At 36.4% G+C, this 25,568-nt stretch overlaps 1 protein-coding gene across 4 annotated transcripts; it reads left to right on the forward strand.

Annotated features, from left to right (window-relative positions):
* The first annotated feature begins 4,369 nt into the window (after positions 1 to 4,369).
* LOC121147013 (UDP-glucuronosyltransferase 2B16-like) lies at positions 4,370 to 18,835 on the forward strand. 4 transcript variants are annotated; one of them, XM_040966673.1, is made up of 7 exons: positions 4,379 to 4,653; positions 4,690 to 5,105; positions 7,058 to 7,206; positions 12,473 to 12,604; positions 14,994 to 15,081; positions 15,972 to 16,191; positions 18,376 to 18,835. In XM_040966673.1, exons 1-7 carry the CDS (start codon positions 4,379 to 4,381, stop codon positions 18,653 to 18,655), a joined length of 1,560 nt encoding a protein of 519 aa, XP_040822607.1. In that variant the 3' UTR covers positions 18,656 to 18,835. The 4 variants fall into 4 exon arrangements, with proteins under 4 accessions (XP_040822605.1, XP_040822607.1, XP_040822606.1 ...); XM_040966671.1 differs by having other exon boundaries at positions 4,370 to 5,105; XM_040966672.1 differs by having other exon boundaries at positions 4,379 to 5,109; positions 7,062 to 7,206.
* The last annotated feature ends 6,733 nt before the right edge of the window (positions 18,836 to 25,568 follow it).

Consider the following 25,568-nt stretch of genomic DNA (forward strand, 5'->3'; position numbering starts at 1 on the left):
TGCAAAATAGGAAGTAGGCATTTATTGCAAAGTTTAGATTAAGGAGCCAGGCAATTATTTCTCTTTTTTCATTTTTAAATTATTATTATCATTTTATAATACAGTTCCATAGGCCCTGGGATTTTCCCTACCTTCTCCCTTTCGTCCTACCAACCGAGTTCTCCATTATCATTACAACAGCATAGTTCCTCATAAATAGTCATAAGTCCATCTTTGTGGGCATGTCCAGCATCCCATTTTCAAGACACATCCCACAGTTTCACTGGGAGTCCATCCTCAATCTGCAAGTACTGTATCCTCACATCTGGACATGTCAGTCTCTACTACACAGTCACTATAAATCTCTGCAAGTAAAAAGCCACAAGACAAAATCAACAATAGGAAGAAAAACAGAAACTTACAATGCCAAGAGCTTAAACAACATGCCACTGGATAAGATGGTCTCCAATATACAGTTACTATACATCCCCTTAAATGAAAAGCCACAAAACAAAATCAACAACAGAAAGAGAAAAATAGAGACTTACAGTGCCATGAAGTTAAAGAATATGCTACTGGATGACTAAGTGTCACTGGCAATTATTTCTTAATTCCTAGGCTCCCAAAGGAATTATGGGTAAAGGCTCTTATAGATTGAAATAGGTGCTGGTGGGTACATGATTAGTTCATGTCCAGTTTCCTGGTTGGCCAGGAGAGCTTGTGATCTATGTTTGATAGAGCAATCATATTTTGCTCTTTAAGGAATGGACAACTTGGCTCCAGTTGGTCTGTGGTTTCTTAAGGAGGCAGTTACATTCTTTGCATACCTGGAATGCCCTAAAAAATTATCCCTGGACTACACTGACCATCAAAATCCTTGTAAATTTTGGGGGAGAGAGATGACTTTTTGAATCCAGTAATTGGAACCTTGTAAAGACAGCTATATCATCTCCTTAAGCAAGTTATCTCCTTTTAATAAAGGACAGGCAAAGACACTTTGGGGATAGAGACACATAAGAGGATGGGCGCTGCTTTTACAGGGTTCATTTTCATTAATGTAAAAGTATATTTCTATACAATGTATATTTGTAACCTTTTAGACAATGTAATTCTAATCTCAGCATGTTTAATTTTTCAGTAATTGATACATAATCATTAATTGAATATGTTATGCAATTTCATTAGTGTATTTCCATAGTATATTATAAATATAAATCAATATTAGCTCCTCTGAAAAACTCAGTCCTACCAGGTTTTTAATTAGTATTTATTCATTAATATTTATTTACTTATTTGAAAGGCAGAATTACAGAGTGAGAGACAGACAGATAATTGGAGAGAGAGCTATCTTCCATAGCTGGCTCACCCCCAAAGTGGCTATGATAGCTGGGCTGGACCAGGTTGGAGCCAGGAGATGGGAGCTCTGTCTGGGTCTCTCATGTGAATATCAGGCTTCCAGGTATTTGAATCATTTCCTGCTGCTTTCCTAGGTACATTAGCATAGGGCTGGATAGGAAGTGACATAGCTGGGTATAATTCCCTGGTGGTCTAGTGACTAGGAAGTGAAATAACTGGGCATCCAAAGGGTGCACATACACAACGACAGCATGGCAGGTGGTGGCTTAATCATCTGCACCATAATATTAAATTCCTATCAGTTTTCTAAATAAGAGAAAGCAATGAATTGCATTGTTGCAACTACAAGGCCAATCTATAGTGATTTGTGGTTTTGAGTGTGGAAGCCATGTTTATCTGTTCACTGCTGTTTCTTGCCTATTAATCCACACTAATTTCAAGAGTATAAATAAATATGATTGTTTACATTTGCATTATTGCCCAGATATGTGTTGAACCATGTAGACATTCTAAAATGATAAAAATAACAGGAAAATAAATAAATATTTACTGAAATGCAACCATATAATATGGGTCCACTATGTTATAATTCTAATTATCTTATTAAGTATCAATATATTATGGCTCAAATAATCACATATTGCTATGGAATTCACTGGTAAGCAAGAGGAACCACAGGTACAGTTATTAATGGTCAGAGTCAGGATTTAAATAAAGGCAATACAATTTGATGCTTTCAAAAATTAATTCACCGTTGCCTCCCTAGGTTTTATTGTTCAGGACTCAGGGACTCCTTTGTCCTTTTAGTATCTACTGACTGACTTCTATTACTCTTAAAAGTCATAAAAGGGATATTATCACCAAGACCAAGTGAAAGTAACAAAAGTAAAAAAAAAAAAGGTTAAAATCAAAATACTCAAGAACAAAAGATGAGGAGGAGGAGGAGAGGGGGGAAGGCTGGGCGAAGGGGAAAAAGAGGATACATATGGCTTGGACTGGAAGAAATTTCTTGGTGCCAGAAGAGCTGAGAGAAGCCTAAACAAGGCGATTCTGATCAATGACCCAGGAAACTCTGATTCTCCTCTTCCCATCTGATCTCATTTAACAGGAATAAGTGACGCACCTGAGTTTGGATAGACAAAAACAAACTAACAGATTCTTCACTGGCAAATGGAGATCTCAGAAGCCAAGAGAGTGCAGATAAGATCTTGATGAAATCTTGACTATAAAACTTTACATATATATATATTATATTATATGTAATATTCGTTATATAATGTATTATGTATATAATATTCTGTATATATGTCACATGTTTATTCCCAGGCTTTGGTGAAAAGCATAGACTTTTTTGGGCATCATTGCTGATGCCAATAAAAAACATGACAATCAGGATGGTAGGTAGGCAAGTAGCGAGGAAGAATGAAACACAGAAGAAGAAGCAAAAAGGAAGGAAACAGCAGAAGGGAGAGTGGAAGGAAGAAGGGAAGAGTGCTCCAGGACTTGATGAAGACAGTGAGTCTGTGACATTTAGTTTATTACAAACTCTCGCACCTCATCTTAACACCATGTAGCAGCAACTGAACTTTAGACAATAGGAATAGGTTCCTTCTCCTCAGCCCCCGGTTACACTTCAGGATCAGTCAATTCCCATCAGTAGAACAGCTATCAGGTGCCTCTTCTCAAGCCCAATTCTGTTGTGCATCTTGGAGGCTAAATTGAGACAGATGTAAAAAAGAACAAAAAAGAGGAAAAATATGTCTATACAAATGAAGGTAAAATGAAAAATGCCAGTCTGTTTCCTCTATGCCTTTCCACCACACTGTCAGAGGAATTCTACTGGAGGTAGATAAAATCTAGACCTCCAGGGTTATACCCTTAGAGGCAAAGAAAATATAGAAGACTCTCCCTTCTTCCATAAGGCCAGGTCTTTTCTTTCTTTTCTCTTTTTTAAAAGGTTAATTTATTTTCATTGGGAAGGTATATTCACAGAAAAGGAGAGACAGGGAAAGATCTTCCATTCACTGGTTAACTTCCCAAATGACTGTGAATGCTGGAGCTGAGCCTAGAAAAAGCCAGGAACTAGGGAATTCTGAATGTCTTATTCAAGTGCAGGGTCCCAAGGCTTTGGGCCATTCTTCACTGCTTCCTCAGGCCACAAGCAAGGAGATAGATGGAAATAAAGTGGCAGGACATCAACCAACACAAACAAGGAATGCCATGCTTCGAGGTGGAGGAATAGCAAGTTCAGACATTACACTGTGCCAGAAAATCAGTCAATCAGTGACAAAACAGAGATTGTGTGAGTAGTAGTACCCTGAGTATTAAAACATAAAGTTGGTTGCATTTCAGCCCAAGCATAGCATGTTTCCATGTTGGGAGACACCAGATGAAACCAGACTGTAGAGACGCATGCAAAACAGCTGTCACTTGTAGAGGTATGTCCTGACTTGCCAAAGGTCATATGATTTAAGTATAAGAAATGCTCATAGCTGGAAAACCTAGAAATACATCAAGTGGGTTAATAATTGTAGGATTCCAGGAATAACAAATCGAAATATACTGAGGTGATAAATAATACAAGTTACAGGGGTTCTTTCGGAAGTAATAAAATGTCAAATAAAAGAATTGTGAACTTTGAGACTGAGTCATATATATGTATGTGAATTATATTTTATCAAGGTTTTAAATATACACAAATCCAAGATCCCATGAATCATATGCTCTAAGAAATGTGGATTCACTGTTTAATTATATATGGTTTTGATTCAACAAGACTTCAGAGCAAATCATGTCTTACTTAATATTACTCTTGACATAATTATAATTGCTGGTTTATAACCATTGTGACATACAGGTCATCTTAATTTTTCCAAATGGCATCCAGGTCCACAGACGCTGATTGTTCATATCATGTGTTTACTTTGACCACCAGTAGTTACAAATTAACTACTTGATTAGTTTTTGCATTACTCATGCATATAAGCATGTGTAGTGAAATAAAGGAACAGTAACTGGAGAGCGTGCCCTGGATATGACCACGATGTGTGTGAAGCGTGTGTCTGTTTTGCTGCTGCTGCTACAATTGAGTTCTTTCTTCAGTTCTGGGAGCTGTGGAAAGGTGCTGGTATGGCCCATGGAGTACAGTCACTGGTTTAATTTAAAGATAATCCTAGGTGAACTTGTGCAGCGAGGACATGAAGTAATTGTTCTGAGATCTTCAGCTTCTGTTTTAATTGATCCCAAGAATGAATCTGGAATTAAATTTGAAACTTTTTCTACATCCTCTACTAGAGAAGAAATGGAAACGTTTTTCATGTTTTGGATCAACACATTGATAAATGATGTGCCAAGAGATAACTATTTAGAATATTATCCATTATGGAATCAATTCTTCATAGAATATTCTGATATTTATGAAAGTCTTTGCAAAGAAGTGGTTTTCAGCAAGAAACTCATGGCAAAACTTCAGGCTTCAAAGTTTGACATTGTTCTTTCAGATCCTTTTGCTCCCTGTGGGGAGCTGCTGGCTGAGCTGCTGCACATCCCCCTTGTGTACAGTCTCCGCTTCACTCCTGGCTACACGTATGAGAAGTACAGTGGAGGACTTCTGTTTCCTCCATCCTATGTGCCCATTATTGGATCAGATTTAAGTGGTAAAATGACATTTATGGAGAGGGTGAAAAATATGCTGTTCATGCTTTATTTTGACTTTTGGTTCCAGACATTTAATGAGAAGAGGTGGGATCAGTTTTGCAGTGAAGCTCTAGGTAAGTCCATTTCAGTGGCTCGTGTGAACTCCAAACTCTCCTATACATTCACAAGTGATTTCTTTTTGTTTTTCTTTTTGTTTTTGTTTTACCAAAATAGATTTTAGGAAATATTTCTTTGCTTGGTGAAATAATAAATAAAATATAAACTAATTCATTAATCTCAGAAATGTGAAAAACTTAATTGGCAAGTTCTATGAGAAGTCTTGCCTATTACTGCAGTAGGGCAATCTGGGAGGATTTCCTTAATAATGACTTATGGAACTTACTCTATTATGCATAGTACAAAAAGTTGGTGAAGTTTTCTCTAATATCTTGATGAGTGAAGATTGAAGTGTAGCACACATGTCCAATGTGATGATGAATGGATTTTCGTAAATGTTTTTTCACAGCTGTAGATCTTTTCCTTAGCTTAAATTAATTTTTATTGTTCTCTACAATGCTTCTTAAACCTTGTGAAATACAGAACTTTTGCAGACACAGAAATTTATAAATTGTGCTTTGTAATAATGGCCACTTTTCTTTATTAAGACCTCAAAGATGGGTTGTTAGGCTTATATGTTGTTGAAATGTAGATATGCATACAACCTGTGTATATTTTTTTAAAGATTTTGCCATTTTTTAACAAAAGATCCAAAAATGGTGAGTAAAAAATCTCTATTAGATTAAAACATTTGCAAATATTTCTGTGCAAACATATTTAAGCAATTAAATATTATTAAATTCCACAGATGAATCAAAAGCAGAAGCATATAAAATGCACACAATTAAAATAAAGGGGGTTTTAGAATTCTCACGGAAATTGAAGATCAGGGACCAACACACTAATATATCAAAGCCAGACTGAATTCTCCCAGGAAAACTCCTTAATGATTTTATTTGCTGGATTTCCTTATCCTAGAGCTCAACTAGGTGTGTTTGCATTTATTAGCTTTATAGCTTCAAGAATATGATAAGCTTGTTTAATTCTTTTTTTTATTGATTACATTGCATTATGCGACACAGTTTTATAGGCACTGGGATTCACCCAACCCCTCCCCAAACCCCGTCCCATAATGGATTCCTCCACCTTGTTGCATTACCACAGTTCAAATTCAGTTGAGATGCTTTCATTACAAGCATCTACCAAGTATAAAGTCCATTGTCTTATTGTCCAGATAAGTTCATCCGTTTCTTGGGGAGACCATCTCTGGTCTGAAAGTAGAGCCGGCAGAATAGATAGAGAATAACGAGGACAGCTTAGAAACAGATAGGAAATGGCCAGCGAGGATGCACATATAACTCTTTGGGTGGGACACAAAGATTAGTTATTCCTCACTAGGGTATTGAGGATTTCTCTGCACACCCCTCCTAAAACTGTTCACCTAAACTGTTGACATATGTCTTCTTAGAGATTAGACTACCCAAAAAACAGCCAGGTTCTGCAAAATCATGCTTCAATGCTATAAACTGCTAAATACTAAAATTAAAATAGACATGAGACAGCCGAATACTAATCCATAGTCATTTTAAGGTGTATAGAAACCAGTTGTATATAAACTAATAATTGAAATGTTAATGTAGAAGTCATAGAATGTGGTTCAGAACTTGCATTCTTTTTTTTCTCTTTTAACATATTACTCAATACCATATCAACTAATTCCATAACGTTATAAATTGTTACTGATGTATGTCGGGGCTTTTAATTGATCAGGATGACACTCTGCCAGCTTGTGTAATTCTATTTCAATGAGGAGTGTGACTCTACTGAGTTGACATTAGACACGTTGTTTTCATTTATCTATGATGTGAACACTGCATAAATTATGTATGTAAATAAGCATATTTCTTTTATGAATGCTCACACACTTCCCACATCACTGGTTGCATAATTCAAATACAGCTCAGAAAATTACATGTCATGCTTCATGACTTCATTATCCCTCATTGTCTTCATTTGTGTCTCCTTTCAGGAAGACCTGTCACATTCTCTGAGCTAATGGGCAAAGCTGATATGTGGCTCATTCGCAGCTACTGGGATTTGGAGTTTCCCCGCCCACTCTTACCAAATGTTGAATTTGTTGGAGGGCTCCACTGTAAACCTGCCAAACCTCTGCCTAAGGTAAAAATGCCACTGTTTTGTTTACTTTCCTTAGCATTTTCAGTGGAACTTACTTTGCGTTTCACATTAAGAGCATTTGACTGCAAGGAATGGAAAATAGAACTAGGATATAATGTCCTGCCAAGCAAAAACTCATAGGAGAGACTTCACTGGGAACATGGAAAGTTTAAATTCCAACATAATGTCCATTTCTGTGTATTATGGAAGTTCTCTTGTATGTTTCTATACCAAATGTATCCAGATTTCATTATCATTATGAAAGAACAGTATCTAGGAGATTTCGATAAAATGCACCAAACATTAAGATCTTCATTATTCTAAATACAAGAAATGAGCTCTATCAAATCAGTGGATACTTATGAAGATATAGAAAGGTAAAGTAAAGATAGTTTTTGATCTCACCAGCACTTTCTGTGAAGTTTGGAAAAACAGCATTGAAGCCGGTGTAAATGTTTTGCCAAAAGGATCCCAATGCCAAAAATACATCTATTACAGTGCATGATTAGTGATGTTCAGGAATAGATTAGGGAAAATGGGAGAGAGAGAAATAGTCAAACCTGTGGGATTTATTTCACTAAAATATGTTCATTTGAGTAAAGAGACTGATTTTGCTAGAGAAGTAGTTTTGTATCACACACTATCAAGAATTTTAAAACACAGTGTAAATTTGGTAGTTTGGGAACCAGAGCTAAGGAGTTGGCCAATTGAGCTATGATCAGATTCTCCTCAATGGGAAAAACATTCAAGATGAAGTCACAAGGTTTATTGCAGTGAGGGGTGAGCATTAAAGAGATTGTTATAAGAATTCAGGAGATCTAACTAAAAACTAGGCTAAAATGTTAATGACATAACTACTCATGAATTTATAATGATGTAATTCCATAATGCATTGTTTGACAAAATGTTAATAAAATGGCTAAGATGTGTAGATATTGAAAGGAAATTCAGCCTGCCAAAGAGGCATCTGCTTTTCTAGAGCAACTGCAGCACTATGCACAAGGCAGGAGGTGGGAATGTTCTTTGGTGTGCTTTCACTGAGGAAGGCACATAACAATGGAACATTGCTCTGCAGTACAAGCTATGAAATCCTGTGATTTGCAAACCTACACCAATGCGGTTTGAAGTCATTATGCTAAGCGAAAGTAGTCAGGCACAGAAAAATGAATATTGCATGATTTTACTCATGTGTGTATCTGACAGAATTAATCTCTTAGAGATCAATACTGAGAGTAAAATGATATTAGTAGAGATTGGGTATGAGGAAGGATTGATAAACAGAAATTAAGTTATAACGAGAGATGGTGAAAAGTTCTAGTGTTCTAATGCATAGTAGCAAGTTAACATTTTCTCAAAATAGCAGGAAGTATAAAGGTTTTTAAAAATGTTTTTCATATAAGGAGGTAATATATGTTAAAGACAGGTTTTCTGTGATTTTGACATTAGAAGCTTATATAGGTAGCAGTGTATCACATGGTACCATATAAATATAAATAAATATAAATATAAAATTACTGAAAATAAAAAACAAAATAAAACTTCTAGCAGTCAAGTCAGAAATCCAGAATCAAATAACTATAGATGGTACAGGTGCTTTTGTTGCAACTTAAAATATACAGACACCTTCAACAGCATTTCTAAATCAAAGAGAGTAGAATGATATACATTCATTTACAATAAATATATAAATGTTTGCTAAAAAATGAGCAGATGAAGGGTAAAGTTTTCATTTATTGAGGCTCTGCCTCAGTACTCTCTTCCCAGAAAACCATTCCTCCACAGCATATATGTGTGGCCCCCCCAACCGTCTGCAGCCAAATCCATGTCTACTTACTTCCACCATTGCATTACACTGCTGTTGACTAATACCTTAGGAGGTAGAAATAGTTTCCCTGAGCATACATATTGCTCTAATCTTACACCAATTCTTTAGGATATTTAAGTAAAAAGGTGTTGGAGAACATGCATTGCAATACCATAGACCCCAATAGAATGAGAATAGAAGGAACTTGTAATACCTTCAGAATGAAGACTGCAATTCCTTCCACTTTAACCTGAAAAAGAGTTTACCAAAATATACAGAGTGGCATTCTTAATAAAGGAATTAACAATTTAATCTATTTAAATTTATATAATACTTGAGCATGGCAGTAGAAAGGGTTTTTTGTTTATGTTGCATTATATAATTTCCTAAGTGATACATTTTGGTTAAATTATTTTTTTCCCTAATGTGTAGTGGAGTAGATATAATTCCAAGAACATGATGACATTTCATTTCTCCCTTCTTTTTTCTCTCTACAATTATTCTTCTTCCCTCTTACCCCATTTTTTAAGTTTTGAGATAGCGTACTCTAGACTTATACCACAGTAAAAAGTAAAATACTCAGTCAAATAAGAAGTTAACAACTAAACAAAAAAAAAAGAACATAAACTAATATAGTAGAAATACAGACAATCCCACAATCAATTATTATTGAATAGAAAAATAATCAATTTATCCATATACTACAAATTATAATCTTAGCACAGATCATTAAATCTATAGTAGTATATCATTCTTTACCACTGGTCTGGTAAAGATAAAAAATAAAATTTAGTAACATATTGTAGTTATACCAATACATATATTTAGTTCATTTTTTCTTACTTACTGTTGGTTTTTTTTTGTCTTTGTTTTTAATTTTTTGCCTACCTATGTGGGAGAAATGTGATTGCCAGAGTCCAGCTCCAGCTGAGTTCGGAGCTTGAGAAGGGTGCATGAAATAGACATAGAAAGAAGAGACATGGACCACTACAATTCCAAGATCATTGTGGACAATGTGAGAAAGCTGTCCGCTTTATTTATACAGAAGCAGTACATGGTTTTCTTTTAGGGGCAATTTGACATAGCTTCAAGGGGAGCACAATTTACAACAGCTTGAGAGGTGAGTGAGGAAGGATTTCACATTCCTTGCTTATCTCAGCTTGCCAGCCCCCACCTGCTTTCCTCAAGTCTGGGTTCTATCCATGACACACCTGTGACAACCAGACCCCTGCCTTGAATTATGTATGGGTTAATAAGTCTGGGGTCTTGGTTCATGGGGATTAGGGGCCATTGGCACTAAAGGCCATTAGGCCTGCAAGCTCACACAGTTTGTTAACTAAACAAGTAAAACAAGAATTGTAATGGCAGAAAGAATTGCAATTAGCAGTGAGCCATGTTTACTCCATTTAAGTTTCAGCTCTGCAATGGACAAGTGAATGTTTCCAAAGATAATTCTACAGATTGTTTCACCTTAAGACGGGGCATTATCCATTCTGATGTTGCAGCTAAGAATTTCTCAGTAGACAACACATCTTATTCAGTAATACATTCCTACTACAATTCTTATTCTACAATGTATCCATCACTTAATGAGAGAAATACATCAAAAGAGAATAACATAAAGATCTAAGACAAAAAGTTTCAAACATTAAATCCCACTACAACTGCAGGCTCTACAACCTCATAAATGATCAAACAATAATCAAAAGTATATCTTTATGATGTTAGTAAAATCACCCTGTATTTTCTCTAGTTAAAAAATTATGAAAGCAACTAAGGCAATACATTTTCTATGTTCTAAAGAGTTGCAGGGACAGGCTAACCTTTAAGGTCACAGTAACTATATTTTTTGCCATAGCAGGATAGCCTTTAGGGTCACAGTAGCTATATTTTTTGTCATAGCAGTTTCAGTCCATACTCTCATTACTTCCATTAGTTTGTAAAATCCTTACCACGCCATCTCCCAGAAAGCATGCTAAATGTTTGAGTCAGATTTTATGGCAATGGGTAGGCACACAATGAGGTGTCTGGAAACAGCATGGGCTTAATTGTGTTCCTGTGTGCAGTTAAAGGCCCACTTACCAAGACATTATCAGTAACATTAACTCTTAAGCTCATGTTAGTTGTAAAAGCCATCTCACAGGGGCAAACAATGCCTCAATAGATTACAAAAATTCTTGGTGGGGTGGTTGAGTGTTCATGCGAAAGGGGATAAAACTGTGTCAAGGTGCTCAGAGAGAAATCCGCCAGGCCCTGCCAAACAGCTGGAAGCTCCCCAGGCCCTGTCAAACAGCTGGAAGCTCCCTGGGCCCTGCCAAGCAGGGGAGCTATTTATTGTCTTCACACCTTTGTGCCATCCACACCTACTGCATGGACTCCAGCATGTGATATTTGTCTTTCTTTTTCTGGTTTATTTCACTCAATGTAATGTCCTTATTAAGTGATATTTTTAATTTACTTTCTTATTAGAACATCAGACAGTTGATACAAAATAGTTGATATACACTATCTTTTATTAATGCAGTTTTCCAGCTACATGTGAGAATTTTCGATGCCCCAAAGGTGAGACAGTATTAATATAGTAGTATATAACATATGTATTCTTAATATTTTTCTCATTGCTTAAAGAGAAAGTGACTTAATATTTATCATTGCAGTTTCCCCATCATTCTTGTTTGCCTATTTTGCTCCATTTTCCCATCCAATAAATACTAATATATTTGTTGTTATTCAGTTGCACAAATAAGGTTAAATCCAAGTCTGATTCTGACTCTATGTTCTTAGCAATACTTAACATATCTTTATTATCCCAAGCAACTTGTTTATCCATTATATGTCCTATTGAAAAGGGAAAAAAAATTGACACATTTCATCTACAGACTTTAAATACTTAAAACTTTTTCATTTATAAGACACAAAGTTGAAATTACACAAAGAAATTAAGATGTGAAAAATCAGTGTTTATAGTGGTCATTTATGAACATAACCATTGAAATGGCCTAAATTCAATAATAAAGAATGAATATATAATTACAGCATTGCAAGTGTTTTAATAAAAACCTTAAGTAACATTATGTCAGCCATCCTATCAAGTTTAGTTGGACATATGAACAATGAAAGTAAATGAAATAATATCATGTTTTTTTCTGTAACATAAAAAGAAATATTTCAATTATGTAATTCCTTACAGATCTGTCATATCACACATCATAAGCTTTATTTATGGCAGAATATGAATTTGAGCATATTATTAGCACAACAATGTGACCATGCTGAACAGGATCAGCTATTCTTACAAAAATGCATAAGATGGAAAATATTTTCAAGTATGCATTTTACCTGAGCCATTGCATTAGTACTTTCTGATAGTATGAGGATCTCTTCCTTAGTTAACTATTCCAGTCCTTTCATCAGTGTTTGCTGTTATGTTGAATTGTTTTGATGCATCAAATTCATTCTCCACAGGACATGGAAGACTTTGTGCAGAGCTCTGGAGAAGAGGGAGTTGTGGTGTTTTCTCTGGGCTCAATGGTCAGTAACATGACAGAAGAGAGAACCAATGTGATCGCATCAGCCCTTGCCCAGCTTCCACAAAAGGTTAGAAAAAAATGTTCTAATCGTGGGCAGCCATTTGGCAATCTCTGCAAACTGATTACAGAAATGTCCCACTGTGAAAGCAAACATAATATGAAAGGTAATATTTATTTGAGATAATAGTTTAAAAACAATTCATTTGGCAGCTGCTAAAAAGCCAAGAGGGTATTTATAATGGTAAATAAGTTAGGCATTAATATGATCAGAAATGAAAGTATTTAATAGGTGCAGGATCAGCTTTCACCATCGTCATGACATTGCAGGCAGGGGCAAAGGAATCACCAAACTTTGCAATGTCATTTGCTTTTTTTCTTTGCAGAATAGTTGGTGCCACAGTATGTACTAAGACTGTTATGAAAATTAGAATGTAATTGCTCACTGCAGTATCAGAACCACATTGAAAAGATTTTGAAATCAAGATGTGAGGTGAAAGATGTAGCTTATGATGTCAATGCAAGCTGATTCTTCATTTCCCCTAATTTTGGATTAGTTCCGTTCCTGGTACTGTTGAGGAATCTGCTTAGAGAAAGAAAAATCAATGTCCATCAACTCTGAGCTCAGGTAAAATGAAAAAGTGTGTTAAATCCGGGGTTGGGGAGAGATGTAGAAAGAGAGAGATGAGAATGAAACAGAGAGAGCACTGAAATCTACCAGAGTTTGAAGCAGAAATGTTGAGGGAATGGATGATTACAGTCCCATCCTAAGGGTGGCCATAGTGTGTTATACAATGTGGCCATAAGGGACTATGTTACTAGATGAATAGGTTAACATCTTCTAGACTGAGGAAGGAGAAGGAATATAGGAAGAAATTTGGAACAAGCAAGCTCACATGGAAGAGTTCAGATGTCCCTCTCTACACGTATGGTAGATTCTAATTTTGTAAAATATATATTAACTGTTACTATTGGATATTCATGAAATAGTCCTTAGTTTTCTGACAGGTGTTTCCAGTAGTCATATGTCATTTATTTTTCTGAAAATATGAAATTACTTCCACTACTCACATACACATTATGATGATAACTTGGGGATTCCAAAATCAGTACTTTATTTTGGCACCTGGTATGGAAATGATCTGAATATAGCAAAAATAAGTAATCTGGGCTGTCAATGCCTTGTATTTGCATCATTTGAAGAGTTAAGAATCAGCTGAATAAATTCAGTATCACCATAATCTTGAAACTTTGCTCAGCTGCCATTTTACTGCAAGATGATTTGTGCATTCTAGTTTAAAGAGTTTCCTAATCTAGCAGTAATAAAAATGTTTTGCATTAATTTCAAAAGTGTTGCTTAAAGTATGAGTGTTGTGACTCAACAGGTTAAACCTGTGTTTGAGTCCTTCCTTTTCTTTTCTTTCTAAGTTTCATTCATTTGTTTGAAAGTCAAGGGTTCAAAGAGAATAGGAAAAATAGGTAGATAGATAGATAAATAGATAAATAGATACATAGATACATAGATAGATATCTTCCATTCACTGGTTCAATCCCCAAATGGTTACATTTACAGAGGCTGGGCCAGGCCCTGGAATTCCATCCAGGTCTCCCACATGGATATCAGTGCCTGCACCATCCTCTGCTGCCCTATCAGCACACTAAAAGGAACTGGATCAGAGTCAGAGCAACTGGAACTTTCACAGATGTTTCATTTGGTATGCTAGAGCCACAGTTTAGGACCTCAATCTGCTGTACCACAAAACTAGACTCCTGTCTTTTTACTGATCCATCTCCCTGATAATTTACAAAAGCAGATAATCTCTTAATATGCGGACCTCTGCCTTGTTCCACAGAGCAAACTAAAGTGGTTTCTTCTGCTTAGCCCAGTCATAGCTGCTAGTGGAACAGTGGATGGTATGTGTTTCTCTCTGTGTCTGCTTTTCACATAGTAATTAAACAAATAGGTGAATAAATGTTTTAAAATGTTACAACTTTTATTAGGAATAGAGATTACTCCCTTAGTCAAAAACAAGTCATATATGGTCCCTAAACAGGATTTACTTATTGTACAGACGGTTTTTCTGTTGAATTAAAAGATGGAAAACTATATTGAAATATTGAGCAATGAATAAAAGTATATCTTCAATTATTATTTAAGACTATTTCACTGATATTTTTCATATTGAATTTTAAACATTAATGCTACTATTAAAACTATAAATTTGGCACTCATCATCACACTTAACTAACGCACTCTAGTGAGCCCATATGGTTATGTTCCATTTCTGACTTGTTATAACAAGACTACTGGAAATGTTATTAATCATTTAATGGTTCAAATCAATGAATTCTTCCTACCCATTTTTCCTTATCCTTTCTAGGCAAAGTATTTAATGAAGTGGTCTCTCAAGCCCTTTACAATTCTGAAATAGATTATATATGGTTTTTTCACTTAATAGGTTCTGTGGAGATTTGACGGCAAGAAGCCAAACACCTTGGGATCCAACACTCAAATCTACAAGTGGATCCCCCAGAATGACCTTCTAGGTAAGACGCTGAAACAGAAATGCTGTAACATAATGAGTAACAGTCAGTTAAGATCATAGTAGTTGAGCTGGAAAATATATGATCAATTATTGAGAAATTAAATAGTAGACATCTATACATTATTTTCTAATCTTAGAAATAACAGTTGACACAATACTATGCACAAATAATATAGCAAACATTTATACATTATTTTCTAAATTTAGAAATAGTAGTTGACTCATTATTATGCACAAATATCTCATGTTCGTTTTGCTTATTTGAGTGATGCTATCTAACACATAGTTTCCCAATGACTTCCTACTAAAAGGACACCTGGAAGAACAGTTCAGGTGTCTCTTTGAACACTTATGTCCTATGCTGTAACACATTTTTTGGAATTCCATTTTTTGAAGCTCTCTGCTAATGTGTACCACAGGAGGTAGCAGCCTAAAGTCCTTGAGTGTCTGCTACCTGCAATGGAGACACAGATTGAGCTCCTACCTTCTTCCTTGTTGCTGCCAATCCTTCTTTGTAGGCATTTAGGTAGTGAATCAGCAGATGGACATTCTATGTCTCTCTCTGCACACTCCTCTTCTCTGGGTCTATCTCTTAATACAGAAATTCAAGGGGCACTAAGAAATGATTAGCTCTTTGATTATGGTCTTATATTCATCGGTTAAGCTTTCAGTCACATATCACCTCTTGCATGTGACCTTACTTACTTATCTGATGGACTTAGCAACCAGTTTTTCCTAGCCTGAACACAAATTAGAACCAATTCTATGACTATCACTAATGACCTGTTACAAGGAGAACACTTTGGCTTTTTGTGCTTCCAAATATATATTCCTCACTTAATGTTTAAGACTAATTATTTACAAATTTTACTGAAAATTCTACAATCCTAGGTCACCCAAAAACCAAAGCTTTTGTCACTCATGGTGGAGCCAATGGCATCTATGAAGCAATCCACCATGGCGTCCCTATGGTGGGCCTTCCTTTGTTTGGGGAGCAACCTGATAATGTTGCACACATAGCAGCCAAGGGAGCAGCTCTCAGACTGAATTGGAAGACAATGTCAAGTACAGAATTGGCCAATGCCTTGAAGACAGTCATTAATGACCCTTCGTAAGTATTATTTTTATTATATAATATTTATAGAGTAGTTTGTTTCAAGGGCTAATTTATTCCAAAATGGATATTTTGCTGAATACAGATTTGGCTACATTTGGAAGACAATCATGCATAATTTGTGAAAATTAGCTATGCAAGTACTCTTTTCAATAGTTTTATGGAACTATTTTCAGCAGTTTAAGGATAGTGTATATATTTTTAGTTCCAAGGAAAGTGCAATGTGGAGACTTACTGGAGAAGAACACAGAATTGCAGGGAAGCCTTAGGAAGAGTGCTGAAGCTGTGACCCATGAACACTAGAGTAGCAGTAACAACCTTCTGTGTATTTATGACTGTCAGCAGAAAAATTCTGAAAATGTTGGTTTGAGTAGACTGTTGTGTATCTATTTCAGATATGGAGCATGATTATAGAGTCAATACAAATGGGAAATTAAAGGACTCTACATTGGAACACTGGAACATATTTCTTATCTCTCTTGAAAAACATGTTTTGTGTTTTTAAAAATTCTTCTAAATTATGCATTTTCAGTAATTTAAAATGACCTAATCAAAATCTGCTTTCCATTGCATTTAATGCTTCTCAATTCCTTACCCTGTTTAACAGGAAAAAATTAGCATATAAGAGGTTTCAAGTTTACTCAGTGAAAAAATGGAAAAAAGAAAAACTTCTTATAAATGAGACCATAATATTGATTCTTATAGCTGTGGTTAAATTGATACTTTTTGAAGAATTTTAAGACAATGATGTAGTTGACTTTAAACAGTAGCTTAGAATATTATAATATTTACATATCAAGCTATTCCAGTTTTCAAATTAATCTTCATGTGCTGTTGCCATTGTACTCTTGATGTCAGTCATGATATTCATGCATTACTTAAATGGAAAACAAACAATTTTGGAAGAATGCATTATTAATAATAATTCAGGGAACCCTTAGGTATTAAAAGATGTTGGACATCAATTTTACTAGTCATAGTTTATTCTAAAGACAACACTGAAACACTTTCTTTCTTTCCAAGTTTATTCATTAATTTAAAATAAAAAGAAATCTCTTTAGGTATATTTCTATATTTTTAAATCATTAATACCAAGAAATGAAGAAAATATAAGTAGTTGATTCAAATTTTGTATGTATTATGTCACACACATTACTTAGTTCATTCTATATATTATCTGACTTTTTCATTATAGGCTGTTCTTATTGTATTGGCACACCACATTAAGGTTGGTAGACACCCTTGAAAAAGTCTTCCAGCTGTGTGTTTTATACAGCAGCAATGGAAGTTACCTCCACTGTGACTGATACACTGTAAATGATAACACTTTATGATTTGGACATGGTAAACCGCATCGCCATACATACCCTCTTCTTCCTTGTCCATTAGTCCTTGAGAAGTTGTACTCCATGCATGAATATAAATTCCTGAAAATGTCTTGAGCCCTTTCCAATCCCAAAACAAAACACTACCAAGAAAAATAATAAATGTGAAAATGTTGTTGGTCTACTACCTGATAAGAATTATTCATGATATTCTATATTATTACTCACAAAATTTAGATAAGATATTGTCCCTATACAACCCACTTAGCAACAAAAACTAGGAAGAAAGAAATCTATAAAAAGAACAAGTTTGTGTAAGGATAAGGATCCAAACCAGGGAAATTCACTTCCAGCCCTCATAAAATATTTAATACACAGATTAATGATAAATTTCAATACCAATTACTGGTCAATGACAAGTCCTTATAACCATTCCTCAGATATGTACTTGATATTTCTCAAGTGCTTGCTACCAAATCTATATTTTAAAACTAACTTAAATATTGTGCATCAGGTTTTAATATCATTGCATAGAGAATAATTCAAGCTTCACACATTATGTCAGGTTGTACAGTTATTGTAATTTCTCTTGGCTTTATGAGTTAGATGATTTCAATTTCTTGTTTGCAATATTGGAAATACTTGCTCTTTCCCAATTTCTTCTTTTTATCTTATAACTCAATGCGATCAACTAATTTCAGTTTCTAAACTCAAGTCTGTAAGATATTTACTGAAGAAAATATTTTCCTTTGTCTTCCACATTCACGTGATGTTCATCTTTACCATTTGTGTAAACTTTTTACCTATCACATTTCTAGTTCATTCTAACATGTATGCCTATTTAATTTTCCTTCAGCTATAAGGAGAATATCATGAAGTTGTCAAGAATTCACCATGATCAGCCCATGAAGCCCCTGGACCGAGCTGTCTTCTGGATCGAGCATGTCATGCGCCACAAAGGAGCCAAGCACCTTCGGGTTGCAGCCCATGACCTCACGTGGTACCAGTACCACTCTCTGGATGTGATTGGGTTCCTGCTAGCCTGTGTGGCAATTATTATTTATCTTGTCATAAAATTGTGCTTGCTTGCCTTCCAAAAGGTTGTAAATACAGGAAAGAAGACAAAGAGAGATTAAAATTATTTTGTGCATATTCTAACAGCCCTGAAAATTGACATAATGCCTTTTATTTCAACCACTTTGGATCTAGATGTGAAAAGATTACCCTGAACATTTTAAGAAATCGGTTCTTACTTGATTTCTACAAATATTTTGTCCTTGACTAAACATTAAAGAATGTACAATGTAGATTCTTAAAATCCTCATATATATTAACTTTCATGCAGCACTATATATATTTGCATTACAATGTCTTTGAAATTGTATGCTTCATTGTTTCTCAATCTGTTGATTCAGAAAAGTCCTGGCATTTTCATGTGAACTTTCCTAGTCTTCATCCATTCAAAAAAAGTACAGTCAAATAAAATATATATGTCCTTGCCAAATATAACTAGAACTGGTTCCTCAGTGTAGGTGTGAAGACATTGAATTTAAGCTTCAACAACATGGAAAAGAGACTCCAGTATAAACTTGCCTGAATTTCAACTAGGATATGTTTGCTTTATTTTTAAAAAGAATAAAGAGTATTACATACTAAAAACTGTATGCAAGAAAAAGGAACATTGAAATTGATGTAAATAAAAAATAATGAAAGAATGAAGTGGAAAATTCATAAAAATATTTCGAAAAATTGGATTTAGCAGTGTACCACTTTATATTTGGCAGGCTTGAGTTTTCTTGGGCAAAGACTAAGCATGAATGCCAGGTTCACACTTAGTAACCCAACTCATCAAGATCTTAGTTTTGATAAGCAATTTTTAAGTCTAAATAGAGTTTACTGTTTACATTTTTCATTAAGTCTGTTTTATAATGTACTTGAATTGCTTCATAACCAAATCTCTACAGATTGTATATTATTTTGGTTGGAAGAGATAGTTTTCCTTATGAACCTTTAAAAATGCTTTAAAAATGCTTGAATTGCATTTCCCTATATTAAATGATTCTATGTAACCTATGTAACTTGAACAGTAAGGCATAAATAAAGTGGAGACTAATTTAATTTAGTTAGAAATGACAGAGAAGGCCCAGCAAGTTCAGTCTAGAATACCTGGGATACATTCCTGGTATATTTTCCATTTGCAATGATTGGTTCTTCCACTTTGTAGCCTTGATTTGTCAATTCACACCTTTTCAACTGCTTAAGCCCTGAGTACTGAGGATATAGTAAACAAAATTTTATGTCATTGTTTTATGTCACCTTCTTGCATAATAAATAGAAACTAAAATAATGATCAAATAAATCTCTAAATATGTAGAGTGATTTACTATCTATTCTGGAGATAACTGTTTAAATAATAAAAAGAAATATCAACCTGTTGCATTTATACATCATTAAGCACAGCTTTTGCACTCATAACGTGGATAGCATCCTTCATGCATTCTTGAAGGCAATAAGTGATAGCTCCGGTACTTGGGCCACTGTATGCTCCTGGGTGGTGTTCTAGGTTTCTCATTTTAGCTTGGGAAGCCCTGAATGTTGAGCACATTTGAGGAATGAACCATCACTTTTCACCCCTTTGCTAAGATCAAGTGTGAGGAGTGAACCACAGGGTGGAAGAACTCCTTACATGTGTCTCTTGCTCTTGCTCTGTTTTGTTTAGGTAAATGAAAATATTCAATTAAAAAAGCAAAAGCATCATAGATAACAAAATGCAAGAGAAAAGGTAATTTATTGGTGGTCTTTAAATAAAATTAATGGGGACCGGCAGCTTGGCCTAGCAGCTAAAGTCCTCACCTTGAACGCTCCCGGGATCCCATTTGGGCTCCGGTTCTAATCCCGACAGCTCCACTTCCCATCCAGCTCCCTGCTTGTGGCCTGGGAAAGCAGTCGAGGACGGCCCAAGGCTTTGGGACCCTGCACCCGCGTGGGATACCCAGAAGTTCCTGGATCCTGGCTTCAAATCGGCATAGCATGGGTCGTTGCACTCACTTAGAGAGTGAATCATCGGAAGGAAGATCTTCCTCTCTATCTCTCCTCCTCTCTGTATATCTGACTTTGACAGAACAAATAAATAAATAAATCTTCTTAAAAATCGATTACACAATTTTATGCCTATTCATGCATGGGCACAACATTTTTTATCTACTGTTGTAAACATCTTTTCACTTATTGTAAATTTAGAAATATTTTCACTTACTTCATAATTTGTGTATATAATTTGGAGCATGGCTACATGTATATACTCTTCACAGTGAATTGTAAAACTTTTTAAGCATAATATTCCATACATTACTACTCTGCTTCTGTGTTTTCTTCTCAAGATTATTTCTTAGATCTTTCACATGTTTCAGAGGGAGGCTAGATGGCAGCATAGGTTACAAACACGTTTGATAAGACAGAGAATCTCTAGGCAGGGAGAAGTACAATAAGTAGATTATGGGAAAAATAGGGCTCACACAGTAAGCAAGGGGTGCCTGGAATCCCCCTGGACACAGGGAAGCTGCGGAAGTGAGACAGCAGTGCTGTAGTGGACCAAAGAACCCACCAGCAGTTGGCAAGCAGCAACCTAGACCCCACCGATCCAGGCTCCGGCGATCAGGGCTCTGGTGATCCAGGCTCCAGTGATCCATTTCTAGCGCCAGCCAGACATCCAGCAGTGGCCTCCACACAGATGTTGGGCCTGCCAGGTGAGAGCCTGAGTCCGCGTGGGAATCTAGGACGACAAGTATAGTCTGGGAACAGACAATCAAGCTGAGTGACTGGGACCAGTCACAGGCAGAGAGAGTAGGGGACTCAGGGCGCCATCTTGTGTGGAGAGGCGGGACACGGAGTTGACAGAGAAGCACAGAGAATCCTTTCTGGCTGTTCACAGGGACCTGATCCAAGGGGGGAGGGGACCACCAGCTTTGCTCCCTGCAGGGTAGGTGTGGTCCCTGGAGCTGAAAACCAACAGCCACAATTCTCCACCTGGTGCCATCTTGTGTAGCAGGGCAGCAAGTGTGGACCCAAGTGAAGATACAGAGTGGGTGTATTACTAGCTAATTGCACTAAGCTGAGCCCACAGCACCAGCCTTGCAACCTGTAGGGACTATGTGAGGTCCCTAGAGCTTTCGGCCGACAGACCCCTAATCTTTGTTGGTGCCCCTACAGGCGCCATCTTGGACACTGAGTCAAGTGCTCTGAACGCTGATAAACTGCAAGGGGAGGAGTGGTAAACTGCACATGCGCTAATTCAGCAGCTCTCAGATAACAGTATCACGGGACCAGACACCGTTATACTGAAGGGAGGACAGCTGAGTCGCCCAAGAACTGACCTGGGGACAAAAATACCACCATCTTAGAGCAGTGTACAGGCTCCACAGAAAAAACAGCCCCTACAAGACACACCACCAACTCCACCCACAATAACCCCAGGAGGTACTCAGACCTATCGGACAGCAGTTGGCGACAGAACATTATACACAGCAAAATTCTGACTCATACATGGTGCTGCAATAAAGACTCTAAAACAAGTAAAAATTGAAAGTTAGTCACCAATTGAACAAATTTACATTTGGACTTAACAGTGCATGTGCTATATACAGATACAGAAAGAGAAGATATCTCCCCAATTTTTAAAAAAGAATATTCAAATCAAAACAACCTATAGAAATCTTTGGGGGAAAAAAAATGCCCTGTCACCTCTTGCCTGGCAAAGACTGTAAAGCTAGAGAGATTAAGTTACATGGAGACCACGAAGACTTTTTCACCTTGTTTGTGTGCTTGTTGGTAACCCATCAATTGCCTCTCATCTTGGTCCACAGTGCTAGCTCAAGATTACCCTTCAGAGGAAGGGCAGTAATTTATACAGTGTTTTTGTATCCAGGGAAACAATTCTTTGAAAGTTTGTTCACAGTCACACCAGAAGAAAAGACCTTTTAGCCATTTCATGCATTCAGGATTTTACTTTCACTTTGCCCCATTGTTTACCCTGGCAACCGGAGGACAAGCTCCCCAGTATTCAAGGGAGCTGACACTAACTTGAACTTTCTTCAGTTGCCTCCCTAAAGTGTGAAGACCCCTTTAGGGAGCCTTCTATCTTCGAGTCCCTGTTTGGGAATTAATTGTCATGTGGCAGCAACAAACAAGACTGAGAAACTCTGAAAAAATGGGAGTTCAAAAATAACAGGTTTCAACAGGGGATCCAGGAGATTCGTGGTTAAAGAGTACCAGACCTCAGAACCACATTAGGATCTCATACTTGTTAATCAGTTACAGGATTATGTCATGTAGGGACACTTACCAAGCAGAGTTTAATGAGGAGAATGCCAGGCAATACTCTCACACATAATGGCATGGATACAAAAACAATCTTCTATTTAATGTAGATTTACAGTTTTGTTTTTTGGCCCCAGACCATTACTCATATTCAATGAGCTAATGGATCGCATGGTAACTGAATCTCAACCTTCTAGATCCAGTAAATTGTGAGCACCTTCTTAGTGTGAGACCCCATCGCAGCAAGACCCTGGACACTAGTGTGTCTGGCGTGCTCAGGTGAAGTGTGGCATGCTTATGCCTCCTCGTGATTGTTTATTCTGGGAAGCTCCAGGAAGGAGGAACAATCATTGCGTGTAGGCACACCTCGTGATTGCACTGCACAATGGCATTGAGTAGCTCTAGGTCAGGCTCCAGGCTGCCACTGTTAAATAGGAGTTTACTTTTTAAAAATCCAACGGTCCTGCTTGTTCTGTCATCTTCTCCACCCTTTTATGAAGGCAATGACCCTGGAGAACTCCAGCCAGATGAAATAAGGGAAATGGATGTAATGCATATCCCTGCTTTTAAGAGACTAGGCAGTTTACATTGTTATGGATACTTCTTCTGGCTTCATTTGAATTTTTATGTCCACAAGAGAATCAATACAGCATGCTATTAGCTATTTATTTTCAGCTTTTTTCTGTCTTTTGGTACTTCTCTACAGATCAAAACAGGTAATGGCACATCTTATCCTGGCAGTAAATTGCAACAGTTCTTACAACTTGGCATGTTACCGGCATTCCCTGTAATCCTCAAGGCTGATATATTCTAGAATGGCTGCATTTAACTTTAAATGCCAAGTGTAAAATAAACAAGCCAAATACATAGTTAGATATCACTTAGTGTACAGCTGTCTCAAGGTCTAAACACTTTAACTTTTGGGAAGGCAGATGAATTATTACAGCTTCAGAAAACAATAGACAGATGTTTTCTTTCAACATCCTTGACAGCTCTTTGGGTGGAAACACTTAGCTACAGAGAAATGGAATCCCAAGCAAGTTACAACACAGGGAAGAGGATATGGTAGTGTTTCCACAGAAACAGGCATGAGTGGCTGTTTCTTGCTGGACCACACCCAGCTGCAGCCAGGAGGGAGAGATCTGGAGAGTCACTGCTAACGGAGCAAATCAGCAAAAAGAGAACAGGAGCCAAGTTGATCCAGACAGTGGTTCAGAAATTCAGCTGGATGATACAGGTTCAAGCAAAGATGATGCAAGAAGCTGAGAAGATGGCTTAACACGCATTAACTGGTTATCAAATTGTCCTGTTAAATGGCTATCAAATTGCTATGACAACCATTTGTACATTCTCTGACCATCGGTAACATTGAAGTTGAAAAATCTGTTCTTAGTGTACTAGAGAATTCTTCTTTAGGATTATACTGTGTGTGTTAGATTGCCTGCAAGGAAACATTCCACTTGGACATGTAAATTGGTATAAGGATGGAAAAGTGTTGTATACCTCATATGCTGAAGATGGATATGATCTAAATTCAAAAATTAAAGGTGGAGGACAGCACAGTAGCTCAACAGGCTAAACCTCCACCTGCAGCAACTGCATCTCATGTGAGCAGTGATACTAGTCATGGTTATTATGCTTCCTGTCAGGCTTCCTGCCTAGGGCCGAGAAAAGCAGCAGAGGATGACTCAAGTCCTTGGGCCCTTCAATCCCCCCTTAGCAGACTCAGAAGAAACTCCTGGCTGTTGGCTTCAGATTAGCTAAATTTCTGCCACTGTGGCCACTTTCAGAATGAACCAGCAGATGGAAGAGTTCTTTCTTTTTCTCTGTGTAAATTTGCTCCCAAATAATTTTTTTAATGTAAAATTGTGGGACTGTAATATTAACTATTTCTCCATAGGAAATTTAGGGTGTACACTGAGTAGATAGATTTATAGTTGTGTTAAAAATTGTATAGAGTTCATTAAATGGGTCTATAAATGAAATACTTGATATGGTTAATTTGTCTATAAATGTTGAAGTTATTTATAGGCTTTGGGTCCAAACATTCATTGTTGGCTTCTACTGTTCTTAATCAAGCTTCCTTTTGCATGAGAGAGAGACCCTCTCCTTCTGATGTCTCAACAACAACAGCAACACTGTGGGTTATTAAGCTGCAGAAGCACAAACTAGACCCAAGAAAACATTGGAAAGATTGTTCTACTATGTTTTACTACATGGACATGTTCTTTCTACTTCTCTTCCACTCATTCTTAACATTTGCAGCATGTTGTATTGCTTAAAAAAAATAAGAGTTTGAGAAAATAAAATAAGATACAATTTAAAAATCTGTGTTTTCCTTATATATTAATAATGGTATTAAATAGTCAGGTGCCCTGGCATTGGGTGCATATAATTTACTATATTCGTGTATTCCTGTTGAAGTGTTCCTTTAATTCTTATGTAATGCCCATCATAACCTCTTTTTCACATTTATTTAATTAAAATTAATTTTGTCTGATATTTGAATGGCAACACTTGCTTGTTGTTTCCTTTTCTTGGAGTAGAATATCCTTTTTCTATCCTTTCACTTTCATTCTGTGTGTATCATTGTTGGTGAGGTGTGTTTCTTGTAGGCAGTAAACAGATGGATCGTTTTTTAATCCTTTCAGCAAACCAGTATCTTTTGATTGGATAATATAGGTCATTTGCATTCAGGGTTATTATTGAAAGGTAATGATTCTTTTTCCATAA

Source organism: Ochotona curzoniae, unplaced genomic scaffold (assembly GCF_017591425.1).
Source record: "Ochotona curzoniae isolate NIBS_2020 unplaced genomic scaffold, NIBS_Ocur_1.0 scaffold_4506, whole genome shotgun sequence".
NCBI lineage: Eukaryota > Metazoa > Chordata > Mammalia > Lagomorpha > Ochotonidae > Ochotona > Ochotona curzoniae.